Source organism: Lampetra planeri, chromosome 35 (genome assembly GCF_965212315.1).
Source record: "Lampetra planeri chromosome 35, kcLamPlan1.2.h2, whole genome shotgun sequence".
Taxonomy (NCBI): Eukaryota; Metazoa; Chordata; class Hyperoartia; order Petromyzontiformes; family Petromyzontidae; genus Lampetra; species Lampetra planeri.
Genome location: NC_136141.1, coordinates 6,092,117 through 6,109,538, shown reverse-complemented (window position 1 = coordinate 6,109,538; position 17,422 = coordinate 6,092,117). Strand labels below are relative to the sequence as shown.

Here is a 17,422-nt window from a genome sequence, read left to right as displayed (position 1 = left end):
ACATTCATCCAGCAGTGGATTGACAAAGGGGCTGGAACTTTTCATTTTAAGTCATCGTAGCCGGGTGGCAGGTCTGCAATGGGGCCTGTCAAAGACAAAGATCTCCCATGTAGCCTTAACAGACTGCTGGGGCAAGTGCTGTTAGCGAGCACCGATGAAGGTTGGCAAGTGCACGAGGGGGTGGGTGGCCAGCACCACACCCGGCCGCCTTTGTCTCCCTCGTGGTGATGTTTACACACGGCACCAGGTACTCATTTGAGGCTGAGTCGACCTAGGGGAGACCCAAGGACCGGTTCAGATAATTATCACTCGCGTTGGTGGCCGTGAGCGGGAATCGAACTCGTGTTGCATGGTCCGTAGCGCAGCGCGCTAACCACATCACTACCGCTCCCCATTGTCCCTTTCAATGCACAAGTGGACATACGTTTAACACGAAGGCTTTTGCGAGCAATATTATTCGTAATATAGATCGCGATCTAACCCAAAAGCCTTCATTATGGACACACGTTATAGGCCCTCGTGGTGCCACACCAATCGGCAGCTTGCCCATGAAATCCCAGAAGCCAAGCAAGTTCGTGCATGGCCACGTCCTCAAATTTCCAATCGCCGGGCAAAAGTTTGTTGTGACGAGCTGTGTTCGATAACCGTCAGGTGACGCTGCCGGATAAAAAAACAAACTGCCTTAGTGGTTCGAAGAGACGAGGTCGTGTCGCTTACCCGAGTGTACAGGCGGTGCAACTGCACTACAAGCCACCGGCGTGTAACAAATTGCCGACACATTAAACTTTACTCGACTAGACGTGTAACACCAGTAGCTTAACTCTGCAAGCGTGTCCTTTTTTTTTATTCGGTGCATGCAAAAACCCGTTTGCTGGAAATCTCGACTAAGTTGATTCTCGTAAATTCACCCACCCCCCCCCCCCCGATTATTAGCAGATCCATGTGTTGCTTATAAATTATCAGAAGGAACTCGTTTGTGCTTATTCCAAGCAAATCTGCAATGCATGCAGATGTCAAATCAAGGCCACAATCCCCACCCCACCCCCCCCCCCCATCAGATGCATCACTGGATTACAAGCACATAAATATATTATTATTCACTTAGTTACACACTTCTTACCAATCCCCTTGAAAAGGAAAAATAAGCCGTAAAAATGTAGTTATTTCTCAGGAATAAACATTATCACGAACCTTTACGCTGCGTCGCATTCCCCACCTTTCTTCCCGAAAACCCGACCACCACCTTTCCTTTCACGGCTTTATCCTTTGACAAACACGCCGCACCCTCTAATCCAAACCAACAACAAGATCCTCCTGCTTTATAAATCATCCAACACTCGCTGCTTATCTGCTCATCCCACTCACGTTTATTGCATGTGCAACCCACCTTTTCGAGCATCTCTTCGTCGTAACCGAACGGCTCTTCTGTGTGTGTGTACAGTGTAACATAACTCTTGAAGAAATGTTGTTCTTGCACTCACGTCTATTTTTCACTCCGGGCGGGTGTTAGTTTGGGTTATTTCGCTCAGTTTTTAATTCCTGCTGCGCTGTCGACAATACGCCACGCGATAACGAATCCCATTGGCAAATCTCGCAGAGTAAGTGCCACCTTGCGCTTGTGTCCAATGCCGGGGTTGAGTAAAATCAATGTTTACAGAACTTTTTTTTTATAAACCCATTAAGTGGCATTTTTGTTTCTTTTACGCAGTATAGGAGCGTACATTTCCCTCCCGCTCGACGGAAATATCGGTGCTGTTGTTGCATGGCAGCCAAAAATATTTATTGCAATTCAAAAAAATTGAATTTTGCCAAATTTAAGTGGGAAAAAAACACGCTTTAATCTGAGAGTCAATTGTGCAGTTATTGGCGGTCAGATTGAGGCCAAAGAAATTACTATATACGTAAAGGGCCCGGTTTAATCACAGGTGGCTGATACCTGGAATGGGACCCAGGCTCTCAGCAGTGCCAGCTTCGTGTTCTGCCTTCTAAGGCACCCAGCCCCACAATCCAGTCCTGCATATATAAATATTAAAAAAATAAACAAACCTAGTTAGGAATGCATCTAGTGAATTACGAACGCTCATTTGTATTATGCGTATTAAATCTGTAACTGTTTAAGTGTAATAAAATGTGGTGTGTGTTTTTTTAGCTCTTTCTCCATTACTCTACGTTACCCTCTAGCAACATTACAAGCTAACGAACAAGGAGTGTCTGTCCGGCACGATGTAACATCTGCACCTAATTACAGGCCCCAATTTCAATTAAGCTCTCGGAACAGCATGGCCCCCACCGATGTGATCAACAAACCGAAGCTAAAGGCTTCCGATGGAGCGCCCGCTGATTTGCCGCGCCTTTCGCACGCCGCGCTCTTCATTGTGAGCCACGTTGCTCAGGTTAAATTGGAGGGCTCATTAAGCCGCACAGAAAAACGATGCCATTGGGGTTACGTTGCCGTCGCGGTTGCCGGAAAAGTGTTTTTATAAGTTTTGGGAAAGTAAAAAAAAGCCGCTATTAATGAGCATGTGCGCAGAGACTCACTCGCTACTTGAATTTCCAAGCCCTTTTTTAATGTACACTTTGCTTGTGAAACATGATTAAACTCATATATAAATGAGATTTCAAAATAAGCCCATTTTTGTGTGCAAATTAGTCTCTACAAAAACATAATTAGCCAAACATGCCAATGCAGAACCCACCTGAACAAGTATTGAGAATTGGTGAGGACTGGTTTAGGAAACTGTCAAGCTGGGTCAATAAAAAGAGTATCACTTTGTGAGAATTCGACAGTAGTGACGCTAACTGCCCCCATCACTGGGTAACGTGCAATTTCCACCTCTGGTTTAGACTTGCCAAGAAAGATGAGTGCCATCCTATGGATCGTTTGAGCAGGGAGACATTTCTTTTTACTTTTTGAATATACAAGACGTTTACTCCATCTCTTAAGGTCAACATCACTGCCTGCTCCAATTCTCTGGCAACGTTTCGAATATTCACCGTGAGGCTACTCCCGAGACCGTCCGCTGGCTCGCTCGCCAACCTCGACGTGAACGCAGAATAAACACCGCTGATCAACTCCACGGCGTACGAAACGAGTACAACCCATTTCATAGTTACTATTCTTCATACCGTATTTACTGTAAATACAACAGCAAGCTTGGCAAATCGTCCCCTGCTGCACAAATGAATAATATCCGAATCGTATTAAGTGTGTCGTGTTGATAATTATAATCCCGGATGTGCAATGGGGTGAAACTGCCCTCAATGTGCTTCTGGGGATGATGGTACGTCCAGATTACAAGCGAATTAAGATATTTGGATGGATCATTGGTATTAAATGGTGTTATTGCTCAAGAACATTTCTCTAGAATACGTTTTCCACAACCATCGTTCAAAGCTCTTTTAACAGCACTGGCTTCTCAGCCTAAAACACAAAGGCAAAGATGTCCACTTAACCAAATAGACGGCCGAGACAAGTACTGATGGAAAGCGCTCATTAAGAACGTCTTTGGAGATTAGGGGCCAATACGAGCGGCACCATACCCAGCCACTTGCATCATCCCAATGCTGCCACTGACACAGCAGGCACTCAATTTTGGCTGAGCCAACCTACAGGATGCCTATGCCAAGCTCGGATTCAAATTGGCCACCCTTGTGTTTGTACACCATGACCAGTGCCATTAAGGCCGGTACATCGCATTGTGGGGGGGGGGGGGGTATGGCCAGAATAATGGTGCTGATGTTTACACACTGCACCAGATACTCTGTTAGGGCTGAGCTGACCTATGGGGAGGCGCAGGGCCGGTGGAGATAATCACCACTGATGTGAACCGTGGCCGGGATTCTAACCACGGGGTCGCCGGGCTCGTATTGCAGCACGCTAACCATTGCACTGCCACTCCAAAGACAAAGATCCCCCATATAGCATCAACAGGCTGTTGGGGCAAGTGCTGGTAGCGAGCACCTATGAAGGCCGGCACACGAGGGGGTGGGTGGCCAACATCACACACCGCACCAGGTATTAAATTGAGGCTGAGTCGACCTGGGGGGGAGGCCCTGCAGGACCCGTTCAGATAATCGTCACTGGTGTTGGCCGTGAGCGGGAATCGAACTCGCGTTGCCGGGTTCATATCGCAACAACGCAAACCACTGCACCCCCGCCCGTACCCAAGCACGCACACCAACAGCAAAAGTGGGGGGGGGGGGGAATTCACGAAAAAAAGTTGAAAAAACTGTGGCTTGCTCAGTGAATGACAAGTCTACATGCTGCACACCCACCCAAGGCCTCACGTCTAATCCCAGTCGAGAGCCACGAACACCCCCCCCCCTCTCAACTTCAGCAGTGGCCCCGAAGCTCTCCAGCCACGGGTGGGTAGAGAGAACCGGCCCGGGCGTTTAGCCGCGCGAGCCAAAAAAACAACAGACCCGTCCTGGAATTGACAGCCGCGAATTAATTTATTTTATTTTGCTGTAACTTCCACCCCCCTCCCCAACCTCCCCAAAACGTATTTCTTCGGCAGGCAAAGCTGCGATTTGCCGCCGGCACGTGAAAGGAAAAGAACGCGACACACTTTTTGCCCGCTCGTGCAAATAAACCCGCTCTGCGTAATAAACGCGCACAAGTGGACGCTGTAAAACAACCCCTTTAACACGAGGGGAATTTTCACCGTCGCCTCAAGAGGAGGTCGTTGATGTTGACCTGTGCGTGAGCGCAACTTTAACAAAGCTGTGCAGGAGTTCACAAAGAACAAACTCGCGGAATTGCGTGAGCATTTGAACGACATTCTAATGAGACTAGTCAATTGCCACTGATTAAAAATCTCAACGACGATAATGGCAACTAACGACATTCGCATCGCAAAATGTATTTGCAATGGAATATTCGAGTCATGCGAAGCATCTCGACGTTAATAATAGCGACGTTACATCAACGATATCATCAATGCAGCAACGTCAGTCAACGTGAATAAGTGAAGCAAATCCAATCCCACTTTGCGACCGCCGATCGCCACGCGGTTCGCGACTACGTACGGCGCGAAAGAAGTCCCAGCACGCGTTCGTGCGAACGAAACACGAGACGGCCTGGGGAAACGAAAGGCTGCCGACAAGCGGCCCCGAAAGCCTTTCAAACGCGGCGAGAAACAATAGCGGCGGGAACAGGGCAATCGTGTCCGCAGTGCGATGACAACCGCGGCGATAACTTGAACGCACCTTCGAAGTCAGAGAGGATGCCCTCCAGGTGGTCGTTGATGGAGAGTTTGTCGCTCATGGCTGACATTCTCCCCGGCCGCCCCCACCACCCCCCCCTTCCCCTTGCCGTGAGTTTCGCCCAAGCGCTTCTTCTGCAGACGGAGAGGGCACGGAATCCAAGATCTCTCTCACTCTTCTCACTCTCCTCTCTCTTCTCTCTCCTCTCTCGCGCGAGCCCGCGAATTTGAGTCCACGCGTTGCGGCCACCACCTCCCCCACGTCCCGCCTCCCCCCTCCTTGGGTTCGGCTTTAAAAAAAAAAATCGCCCCCTCCAAAAAAACCACCCCGGTCCCAGTGGCCGCCAGCAAATCCGAAACAACAAAAAGTTTCGTGCGAGAAGGAGTCAAGCGGTCTTCTCTTTGCCCACGAACTTTGCAGGAGCGCCTGATTCGTTGTTGTTTTCTACTTTTTCGTGTCTATCTCATGCCGATTTAACGACGCAAACTTTCCTTGTACAAAGACTCTGCGAGCAGCTGCACAGCAACACAACCGCAACCCCAAATGAAACCTTTAACAACAAAAAATTCCCAACAGAACAGAGAGAGGGAGAGAGAGAGAGAAGGGTTGGGGGGGGGAAATAGTGCCAGAGCAGGAAGGCACACGCGCCGCACGCTCGCACAAGGGGCAGCTGCACCCTGCGTGTTGGCTGCTGTGCTTCTTCTGCGGGACGCGGTACTGAGACACCCGAGACAGTACTTGAGGACGGGGGGGGTGCTGTGAGAGACACCCACTGGAAGGGGGTGGAGAGAAGTATGCAAAAAAAAACTTGAGAACTCCAGGACCACCCCCTCGTAGCCCCCCGCTCCGTCTCTCCTTCCTCCTCCTCCTCCAGCGTCAATTCCCATCCCCTCCCCGCAACACTCCAACCCCACAACACAGGCGCACAGCACTAAGCTTCTTCCCCTGTGCCTATCCCTCCTCCCCTTCCCATGTGTGTGTCTCTCCCTCCCTCCCTCCTCCTCTCAGCCTCCCAACAAACTATCCCAAAACAGAAATAAATAACTAAATATACAAACACATCTGTGCTCACCACGTGTGAGCGCGCGCACGAGATAATATACACACGCACGCAACTGAACGAGCACAATTGTGCATTTGTATCGATGCATTTGAGAACGCACTGATGTATTTTTCACTGACACACATGTTTAGCGTTAAGTAGAATGGAGCATTTCGGGGCCAGTGTTGTTAGTGAGCACCTATTAAGGCCAACTAATGTGACACACTGCACCGAGTACTCATTTAAGGCTGAGTTCACCTAGATGAGATCCAAAACAGGTTCAGATGCTGCCTGTCAACGATGTTCAATGTCATCATTTGTATTCCAGGCACCCATGCACCAACTTCTACACCAAATATTTTTTGCAGATTGTAGGCTCACAAAGACAAAGATCGCCTATGTAACCTGTTCAGGTAGTTGGGGCAAGTGCTGGTCGTAAGCACCTATGACAGCTGCCAAGTCACAATGAGGGGGTGTTGTGGCCAGCATCACTCCTGGGCAGCTTTGTCTCCCCAGTGCTGATGTTCCACACCATTCCAGGTAGTCATTTAAGGCTGAGTCGACCTAGGGGAGGTCCCACGAACAGTTACAATTTTCGTCAGTGTTGTGCATCTGTAGCCAGATATCGAACACGTGCTGCTGATATTCATAGCACGGCCCTGAAACCACGACACAACTGAAACAAATATCGTGTGGGGCAAGTTCTTTCAGCGAGCACTTACAAAGACAAAGATCCCCCTTATAGCCTTCACATACTGTTGGGCCAAGTGCTGTTAGCGAGCACCTATGAAGGCCGCTACGGCGCACGAGGGGGTGGGTGGGTGGCTCGTACCACGGCCCCAGTAGCAATGTTTACACCACTGCACCAGGTATTCAATTAAGGCTAAGTCGACCTAGGGGAGACCAAAGGACCGGTTCAGATAATCATCACTGGTGTTGGTGGCCGTGGGAGAGAATCGAACTCGGGTAGCCAGGTTCGCAGCGCAGCGCGCTAACCGCGACGCTACAGCTCCCCAACAAGCACCTACAAACACACACACACACTTTGCGCCTCCCTTAGCAGCACCAAGGCGTAATTAAAACACGAGCTGAGCTCAAATTCCTGTGGAGCGCACGGGGATGTGTGTGTGGGGGGTGGGGGGTAAACGTGTGATATTTTGTTTTCCCCCCTCTCACTCTCTTCCTACCCCACTTTGCCTTCCCCACGTGGTGGCCGGTGAAGCCCTCGCAAGCATGCGCAACAGGCTTCCAGAGAGATTAGCGCGCCCGAAGGGAGAGCGGCCTTCAAGGAGCAGTGGGCGATGGAGGAGGCCGTGTGCTCGGTGGCAGATGACGGGGAGCTCTGCATGCTGATATGAGCTACCCGTCGGAGGCCGTTGGACTGCGAGAAGGGCTGCGTGCAGAACGAGAGAGAGCGAGAGAGTGAGCGAGAGAGTGAGCGAGAAAGTGAGCGAGAGGTGGGGGGTTTACATAAAGCAAAGTTATAAAAAAAAATTACGAAATGATTAACGAAGCAAAGTGCCGAATACACCGAGCATCTTCTTGTTTCCACTGATCGTAAAAAAAAAGAGAGAGATGCCACCTTGTTTCAGCACCCAAATCCGGCAAAAGGGAAGGAAAAAAAGAAACCACGTGTTCCCCCCCCCCAAAAAAAACACACACTCGACAAGCCATGCGGGTGTCATGGCGTGACAGCGTCAGACACGCAGCCACCACCGCCGAGAAGCGTGCTGGAAGAGCCATAAGCCGCCAACGACCGCATGTTGTCAACCCGTTCCTTGCTGGAATAAAAAACAATCGAATCACGCGGTTGTGTTGAGATTAAGGCTCCTCCGGCCCTCTTTCTTTGTTCCTTCAGGTGGCAGTTTTTTTTTATTAAAAAAAATCTCCATAATCCTCAAGCGATTCTGCACGCGATCGTGGTTTTTGCGATTGTCTAGCTTGATGGGCAGGACGCAGGGCTGCGAGTCACAAATGGCACTTGAAATAATTCTCAAGATTGCCTGCACACATTGCTGCAGCATACACAAGCAAAGGGTACACTGCAGTGCACACTGACTGCGGTTCTACATCCCATTTCAAAGGTTTAGGCGCAGCCCTGCAATGTTTTTCTCACACCATTGCTGGTGGAAGGGCTTCCACTTCGAGGAAATTCCATCGAGCACTCACCTCTAGATTGCAATTGACCTTAATCGGCGTCTTCACTCCGGTCATCCTCAAACCGGCTTTTGGCTGCCCATCAAACAAAGGCGGTCACTGCATCGCGCGCTTTCAGATGCGCTTCTGTGGCCGTCTGGAACGCTCTGCATTCCGATGTTAGAAAGCCACTGGAGCTATGCACTTTTAAATCTGGATTGAAAATTCATTTCTTAAGAACATTTTTTGCGTGTTTAGTTTGTTGTCTTTCCCTCCGATTAACACGGTTGGCTACGTACGGTGCAAAAAAATAAACATACATACATCTCGGAAAAACTGCTTTTTTATACGTATAAAAAAAATCATCACTGAGAATCAAGACTCTTTCATTGAACAGATCCCTGAGAGACGATGACAGCTTGCGAAGACCTCCACCCAGGAGTGGATCGATCACGGTTTAAATTGTGCCACGGTTTACATTTGTAAATAAACTCCAAACATGCAATGAGGCAGCATTGGTTTGGAGGGCCGGATCCTGCTGATGAGACTATGGAAGAGGTCAAAAGATGGTCCACTTAAACAAACGCTCCTGGAATGATTTGGACCGGAAGGCATATTGGACTATGGGTTAGAATTTGACTATTTCAGACGTGAAACAGGTGCAATGCCTGGTTTTTACATTGTCATTGCCCACATTCCTCCCCAAGGTAGTGAGTTATGTTATGATTTTGCCAAATGAAAAAGTGGGTTGTCCTTGGTGAGTGATGATGATGATGTTCTTTTCCGAACCACTTAGTAGGTTAAGAAAAAATGTTCATATAAATAACAAAGAAAATTATTGTATTGAAAAAATGTGTTTTTACTCAAATAAATACACGGCCTTAACCAAAACTAGGTCTAAACACTTACCTCACGATCAGAAGGTTGGAAGTTCAAATCCTAGACTATAAGTACCACTTTTGTGGGCCAAACAACAGCAACTCAATACTCATGTGGAGAAAAAGAAGAACGAGTTAATGGGTGTTTTATTTAGTTTAGGCTGAGTTGACCTATGGGAGGCCCAGGGCGAGTTCAAATATTCATCGCCGATATCAGCTGTGAACAGAAATCTAAATCAGCTCTCCGGGCTCGGAGCAGAGTGTGCCAACCAATACACTGCCACTCCCCGCTTCCCACCGTGTTACACACCATCACACACAAACAACAACAACAAGCGCCGTTTGTCACTAAGTGGTGGTTACATCACCATGGCGCTTGTGCCATACTAGGTGCACTTTGAAGCCACGTGAAGTCAGAATCATAATCTTAATTTATCCTGGAGAAATCCGATGAGCTATGAAGCTCTTTTTCACAGATGTCCGGTAGGCCTGCTGACAGGCCTGCTGTCGAAGGCCCACTGGCAGCTCACGGAAAATACTTCGGTACCAATGGGCTGAATGACTGAGATGACTGGCAGATGCACCAACTGTGCTCCCCACTGTGCCGACTTTCTGCGCTTTAGTCGCCAGCGCTTCGCTCGCTGTTGTGAGCGTCGCTCATCTGCCCTCCGTTGTTGCTGGAAGAGTTACTGCCTCCAACTGCCCAGTTGCGTTCTTCACGAACCTCCTCCACGCACGCACTCAAACACACGCACACACTAACACACTCGCGTTCTAAAAATGTAGCCTGTCGGCAGTTCACCTGCCCCACGCCGAAACGCACCACGCGGTGCTCATGAAGGAATTCTTCGGCAGCGGGGAGGAGTGTTCGTAACGAGACACCGGACACAAAGAAAACTCCCCCTCCAACTGCAAGGGGAACCACACCACACTCCGACTCACCTTCCACATCCCTCAACCACCCACTCACACAACCACCCACTCACACAACCACCAACTCACACAACCACCCACTAACAACAGCAACAACCGCCATTCGCTACTAAGTGGCGGTGATGTCACCACGACGCTTGTGCCAGGCTATGTGCACGTTGAAGCCATGTGAAGTGTCGAAAGCCCGCTGGCAGGAGATCACGGGGCATGCACAGGTGCCACGGGTCGACTGACTGAGATCACTAGCTGATGCGCCAACTGTGCCCCCTACTGTGCCAACTTACTGTGCTTTAGCCACCCGGCACTCCGCTCGTTGTTGTGAGCGTCGCTCCTCCCCCCTCTGTTGTTGTTGGAGGGCGACTGCCTCCAACTGCCAAGTAGCGTCCTTCACGAGCTTCCTCCACAGAGGCCGATCTTGACACCGCTGATACCAGTCATCGGCAAGTCTACTCAGCTCCACATCCTCCTGTACCACATCACTCCATCTCTTCTCTAGCCCATGCCGCGCCCGTTTAGCCCCCTCGATCCGGCTGAACAAAAGCTGACCGAGCCAACACAGCCTTGCCTGCCGGAGGAGCTCACCGATGGGACTTTGTCCAGATCTTTGAAGGAAATGTGAGCTCCTCACAAAATCCAGCCTGGTTAAACCCAGGATGGATCGTAGGCAGGCCAACCTAAATGTTTCTAACCAGCGAAGATGTTCCATTAGGGGGGGGGTCAACGTTTCGCAAGCATAGAAAAGGGAGGGAATAACCGTGGCTGAGAAGAACTGAAGCTTCGTGCGGAGCGACAGACCAGGTAGCTTCCACACAGCATTATGCAACTAATTCAAATATTATGCCGCTCGACTGATTCGGAGTGAGACCTCTGCTGTCAAACCGGAGCCGGTCATGAGCACACTGCCCAGGTATGGGAAACTCTCCACTCTCTCCACAACTGCCCTATCACCAATTTGGAGTTGTAGGGATGGAGTGTCCGATGGTACAAAATACACAGGCAGGTGCTTAGTTTTGGTGGGGCTGATGGCAAGTACCTACCTCTTAGTGGCAAGCTCCAGGTTCAGCAGCAGCGCTACCAACTCCTCCTCTGAGTGAGCAGCAATTACCAGATCATTGGCATACATAACATGGTTGAGCAATAGGGAGCAATCCCTTGACCGCACCCGGACATTGATCAGCCTCCCATTGTATCTGTACCAGATGGAAATTCCTCCGGTAAAGCTATTGAAGGCTTCACGAACTACGTGGTCGAAATAGATGTTAATTAATGTGGGACCCAGAGGACATCCCTGTCGCACCCCAAAGTGAACAGGGAATGGCTCCGACTCCCGGCCACGTAGTTTTACCTGAGCCCGCTCACCATCATGAAGGTCCTTAATGATTGTGAGCAGCGGTTCAGGGACTCCGAAATCACGAAGAACAACCCATAGCCGAGGCCTACTGATGGTATCATAGGCCTTGACCAGGTCAATAAAGCAGAGATGTAGGTCTTGTTGGAATTCCCTATACCTCTGCTGTAGCAGACGGACAGAAAATATGGCATCTGTGCAGGACCGCCCTTTCCTGAAACCACATTGGAGCTCCACAAGCCTCTCCTCAGTGTGCCTGGCAAGGCGATGTTGAATAATCCTTGCCAGGACCTTTCCCGGCACACTGAGGAGTGAGATGCCCCTGTAGTTGTTACAGTCTGTGTGGTCCCCTTTTTAAAAGTAGGGGAAGTGGGGGACGGGGACCACCAGGGCATCCTTCCAATCTTGGGGAACCCGTCCAGTGGTCCAGATTGTTGTTATGATGTCATGTAGGGCAGTTTGTGCACAAACGTCACCCTCCCTCATCATATTGCTTGGGAGAACATCTCTGCCTGGTGTCTTTCCTGGTCTCAGGCTCTGGATCGCCTTCAGTACTTCGTCAACAGATATCACCTCAGCCAGCCAGCCACAGAGGGTGACTTCTTCCTCCAACATTTGAGGCACCGCAGCCTCAGCAGGGTCATCCCCACTTTGTCCCATGATGTTTTCCAGGCTGAGGGATTTCCCCTCCCTCAAGACCTCACAGAAATGCTCCGCAAATCTGCAAACCTGTTCCTGGGGGTCGGAGATTGGATCACCATTCTTTCCCCTAATGATGGTAATAGGTATGATGCTGCAGGTTACTTTTTTTATTAAGTTAAAGAGCGATTTGTGATCGCGGGCCATTGAGGCAGACTCCATCTCCTCAGCAACCCATGACCACCAACCATCCTTGCAGCGCCTCACAGCTCTCCGAACCTCTGAGCGAAGACTGCGGCAAGCCTCCTCATTCTCTGACGTGGGATGCTGTAGATGATGAGAGTGGGCCTGTCGCTTTTTCTCAGCCAGCCTGAACACCTCCTTTGTCAGCCAGGGTCTCTGGGGAGGTCTGGACCGTGTACCCCAAGCAGCCATTGCAGTTGCCTGAACCACAGTCTTAAACCTCGCCCATTTCCCCTCAACATCAGGGGAAGTGGGGGACGACGCCAACCCCAACCGCAAGCGATTATACAATTCTCGCTTGAAACTTTCATCAGCTAGCTGAGACCATGGCAGAGGTGGGACAAAGTCATTGTTATGCAAGTCCAAGTCGAGTCGCAAGTCATCAAATTCATGACTCGAGTCTGACTCGAGTCCAAGTCACATGACTCGAGTCCACATCTCATAGGTGGGACAAAGTCATTGTTATGCAAGTCCAAGTCGAGTCGCAAGTCATCAAATTCATGACTCGAGTCTGACTCGAGTCCAAGTCACATGACTCGAGTCCACACCTCTGGACCATGGCACTATGGGTTTGAATGGGGTCCTGGGTGTACACCCACCACCGGAGTGAAATAATGTCAGGCGCACCTTACAGATGACATGTAGATGGTCAGTGGGCAGATCAGCTCCACAGTAGGTCCTGGTGTCAAAGACATGGACCCACATCCACTGTTCCATCACTATGTAGTCCAGCAGATGTTCTTGCTTGGACCCGGCATGCATCCATGATTTTGTGTGGATGTGCCAATGCCGGAACAGCGAATTGGTAATTACAAGCCCATGGGCTGCATAAAAATATAGCAGCCTCCTACTGTTGTTATTGAGCTGATCTGGCCCATGTCTTCCAATCACTCCAGACCAGGTGCTAGCATCATGACCAACTCAGGTATTAAAGTCACCCAACAAGATGACTCTATCCCGAGGGGCCACTTTAGCCAGCACCTGTGACAGGAGGTCATAGAAGGCATCTGACTCATCGGCCTTGATGTTCGTCTTCGGTGGGGGCATAAGTAACCACGACCACCACTCCTCGCCTTTGGTTTATGGGAAGGCGAGCCCAAAGTAGCCTGGGGCTTACAGCTTCCCACACCTCACCGCCACACTCCTACACCCCCTTCATTATTTTTATCAGAAGAAGAGCCACTCCTTGTTGTTTGGCAGTCTCCTGCCCCGAGTAGAGGACTGTCCACCCCTCATGGTGGCAGGAGTCAGAGCCGGTCCACCGGACCTCCTGAATACCACGGAGATCCAGGCGGGTACCAGTCCAGCTCCCGACATAGGAATGGCAGCCTCTCCTCCGCAGTGAGCGTTCGAACAATTCACGTGACCATCCGTAATGGAACAGCACCGAGAGTAAGGATTCAGTCTCCTGACTCCACCAAATGGGGTTTGGCCAGGAGACGTCATAGACGCCTATCCCCCCCGGGGCCTCTGGCACAAGCTTCATAAATAAAAATACTCGTAGTTTAGTAGTAGTTAATTGAAGGTGGAGAGGTTACCAGCCCCTCGCACCCATCCAGAGCCACCATTTGGCTGCTGTGGTGGTTACAAACGCCATGAAAGGAAGGGCCAATCTAAATTGTCCCTCCCCCCACGGCACTGCCCACCACAGCGTTGCCGTCTGGCACCACGAGGAGGTAGGGACCATCTTATCTGACAGGCACTATTTTACTTTACTTTACCGAGTGTTAACATCCCCAGTGTTTAACAGTACTCTCTTCATTGGTATAAACATGGGCATTTTCGTTCTTTTTCTATCATGTGTATCAGGCCTCCCCTCCCCCTCTCTGTCCAATGCGTTGGCGTGTGCAGCAGCAACCGCGTCCAAGCCGTCGTCCATCCTTTTGGCCCCGCCCCCCTCCCCCTCCCGATGCGTTGTACGTGGCACTCCGTGCCGTCTTTGAGCCCCGCCCCCCTCCCTCCCGATACGTTCCATTCATTGGCTACCACATTCTGATGAGCCCCCCCCATCTCCTCCCCCCTCAACTTGCTTTTAAGGGATTACATCTTGAATCATTGCCTCACTTGATGCAGCTAATCCGGCTGTGACGGTCCCACCTGATGACGGAGACTTGTGTTGCCTCCGAAACGTCGTGATTTTTTATTTTATTTTATTTTTATTAATTTTGATGTTTTACCTACGTGACTTTACCGAAAAAACCTAAGAATATGAATAGGAGGTAGGGGGTTGTTTTTGCCGGACTACCCACTAACACAACCACCCACTCACCCCCTCCACCCACTTACACAACCACCCACTGATCCCTCCACCCACTCACCCCTCCACCCACTCACCCAACCACCTACTCGCACAACCACCCACACTCCTCCACCCACTCTCTCTTATCTAAATCCGCCCCTCCCGACTCACCCCTTGTCATTATGCATTCAACTGTGTTTGCGTTTTTTCTCCACACTTTCCCCAACGTCTACACGTCCTCGAAGATGGAGTCCCGACCAAGCTCAGTCCCATGGTCTGGGTGGTTTTTTTGTCCAGACGAGGTGGACATTGTTTTGGACTCCATCCGCGGAGTCTCATTAAGAACAATTCGGGATCTTTCGAGCAGACGTGGGACAAGTAACCCTCGTCATCTCCTCCTCCTCCTCCTCCTCCTGCCAGCTCTCCGATGAATTGTCACGACTCATGGCCACGTTCAATTAAGATATCACCACGATATATCTAAGCCAGAGTGTATTCTCCAATGATGAGGGCATTTTGATAACGTGGCTAGGTGGTGTTAGTGTACGATATTTTGTTTACATTTTGCCACTAAATAGCAGACATAAACATGTCATCAAACACGGTAGTGCCTTCCACAAATGCACACGATAAGAGGAGTAAGCAGTTGTTCGGTTTTTTTTGTCCAGCGAAGATGTAAAATAAGTTAAATGTATCGAATTTTGAAGGTGCAAATACGGTGGCAGCTTATGTGAATTGTGGCAACATTTACAAATGAGTGAAAAATAAAATGTTTGTGAGGAAAATTTGAATTGCCTCGTGTTTGAATCTAGCTTAGAAAGCATGCCAAACCCCAAAAATTGTAACGTTAAGGTCTTCTGTGCAAAAAAAATTGGGGACCAAATGGACACGGATTTTCGTGAATTAAAAAATTTGCAATTAAACTGTTCCCACGCTAATTCACAGGGCCACTGATATTTGCTTTAATTCCCGACGCGCCTGTCACTCAAAGTCAAACATCTAAACACGAGTAAACATTGCTGGCCGTTGTTAAAGCATCGACTAGCCACCTCACGTCCTGATAGCAGCCGTGAAATGCACGCACGGTATCTTTTAAGAGCCGTGGGTCGTGTGTCACGGACTGTTAACCGCAGACAACGGTAGAGTGACGTAACGAGTAACTTATACATTTTAAAATAATTTTCTGAAAATTATTTTTTCTGCATCCCGCGCATCGCATCCAGAATTATTTCAATTTCAACTCGGCACGATGCAAACAATTTGTGTAATCACATGCTGGAACAGGCACGGGGACATATTTTAACTCTATTCCGGCTTTGGTAGGTTAACCCAGCCGTGCTTTTATTTTTCTTACAGCCGCGTGCAAGTGGGCGATTTTATGCGGCGTCATTAAAGCCGTGCGCCAAACGCCTTTAACACTGTTCAATCTCATCGCAGCTCGGTGCAAGACACCCGTTCCCCTCACACACGCTGGCGCACGTGGCCATATGGCAAATTTTGGACTCGGTTTGTTCCGCTGAGGAGCAACAACAGAGGTCTCATCCTTTTTTTTTGTTCCGCCACCCGGCGTGCAGGGTGTGCCAAGGCCACTCGACCTCCCAAACCGATTGTTTTTTTTTTGTGGGTCGTCAAATGTGCGCAAACTGTTATTCCGCGAGTGCGTCACTTGTCTGTGTGCCCAAGATCAGAGAGCCACCCACACGGTGTGGAAAAATATCTGTGTAAATATCCGTGTGTTTTTGGATTCCCCCCCCCCGCCTCACTGCCCCCCTCCCCCCACCTTTAAAAAAAACTGCACATCACATAATGAATACGATGGGAAAATTTCATAATAAAGAATCATCAAGTCAATGTCAAATTGTCTCTCCGCGCGCAAACAAGCTTGGGGAGACACCCTGGCCATGAGAAATTCCACATTCACATGGACAGGTGCTGTCGAGACGTGGAATGACCATAGTTGACTTGCCGTGAAGTGGTACCCATTTTATTAACCCCAGAGCGATGATGGGCTAAATTGGCCCCCAAGTAAGTTTGTGACTTTAACCACAGCGCCACCCAGCTGAATCAATACCATACTTTTTTTGAAGCCTCATTCGAAAGAAAATGTAATGCCGATGCAGCAATTCCTGCACTTCACACCGTCTGCCATGCCAGCCCCACCTCCCCCCATCGATCCAAATGTTGTGCCACCTCTTCCTGTCTCTTACAATTACAAATGTATTTAAATTAAACGTTCTGCTTAACAACTTTTTTTTTCAATAAACCCACCTAAAAGCAAATGGCAAAACGACAAGAATATTACAATCCAAGAAAAAATAAATAGATAAACATGTATTAAAATAATTGGGTTTTCACTTGCATATTGCGCAATCCTCACCACAAAATGCTTTGCTGCAGAACCGCTTTAAAACATTCACAACGGGAAATGCGCTCAAGATGCGTTGCCGCGTGTCATTTGGCGCGATGTCCAACATCTGTCCCCACGTGCAGGGAGAGCGCTGCCGGGAACGTCAGACACCGCGCCGAACAGCACGCGAGACAACCCGAGTCTCATCAGAGAGCTTTCGTGTGCCACAACCCCCAAAAACGCGCGCAGTATCACCGGGAGAGGGAGGTAGGATGGAGAGGGGAGGAACGGGGGTACGTCTTCATTTTTTCAGCACCGCCCGAGGCGGCCTCGCAGCAGCAGCAGCACGAACGCGGCGAGAGTTGGCAGCTCGGTGGCAAGACACCCCAGTGGGACGACACCCCCCCAGTGA

General features: G+C 49.7%; 1 protein-coding gene across 3 annotated transcripts in view; it reads right to left on the bottom strand.

Annotated features, from left to right (window-relative positions):
- The window catches only part of LOC144730343 (neuronal-specific septin-3-like), a 257,761-nt gene that overhangs the window by 200,997 nt on the left and 39,342 nt on the right, over window positions 1–17,422 (bottom strand). Inside the window, exon 1 of one of the 3 annotated variants that reach the window (XM_078611088.1) lies at window positions 5,209–5,927. The exons of the other annotated variants lie outside the window; for them this stretch is intronic. Coding sequence (XP_078467214.1) covers window positions 5,209–5,275 — 67 coding nt within the window. The 5' untranslated portion in view covers window positions 5,276–5,927. Of the gene's footprint in view, window positions 1–5,208; window positions 5,928–17,422 lie in introns of those variants that run through there. 3 annotated transcript variants of the gene reach the window in all.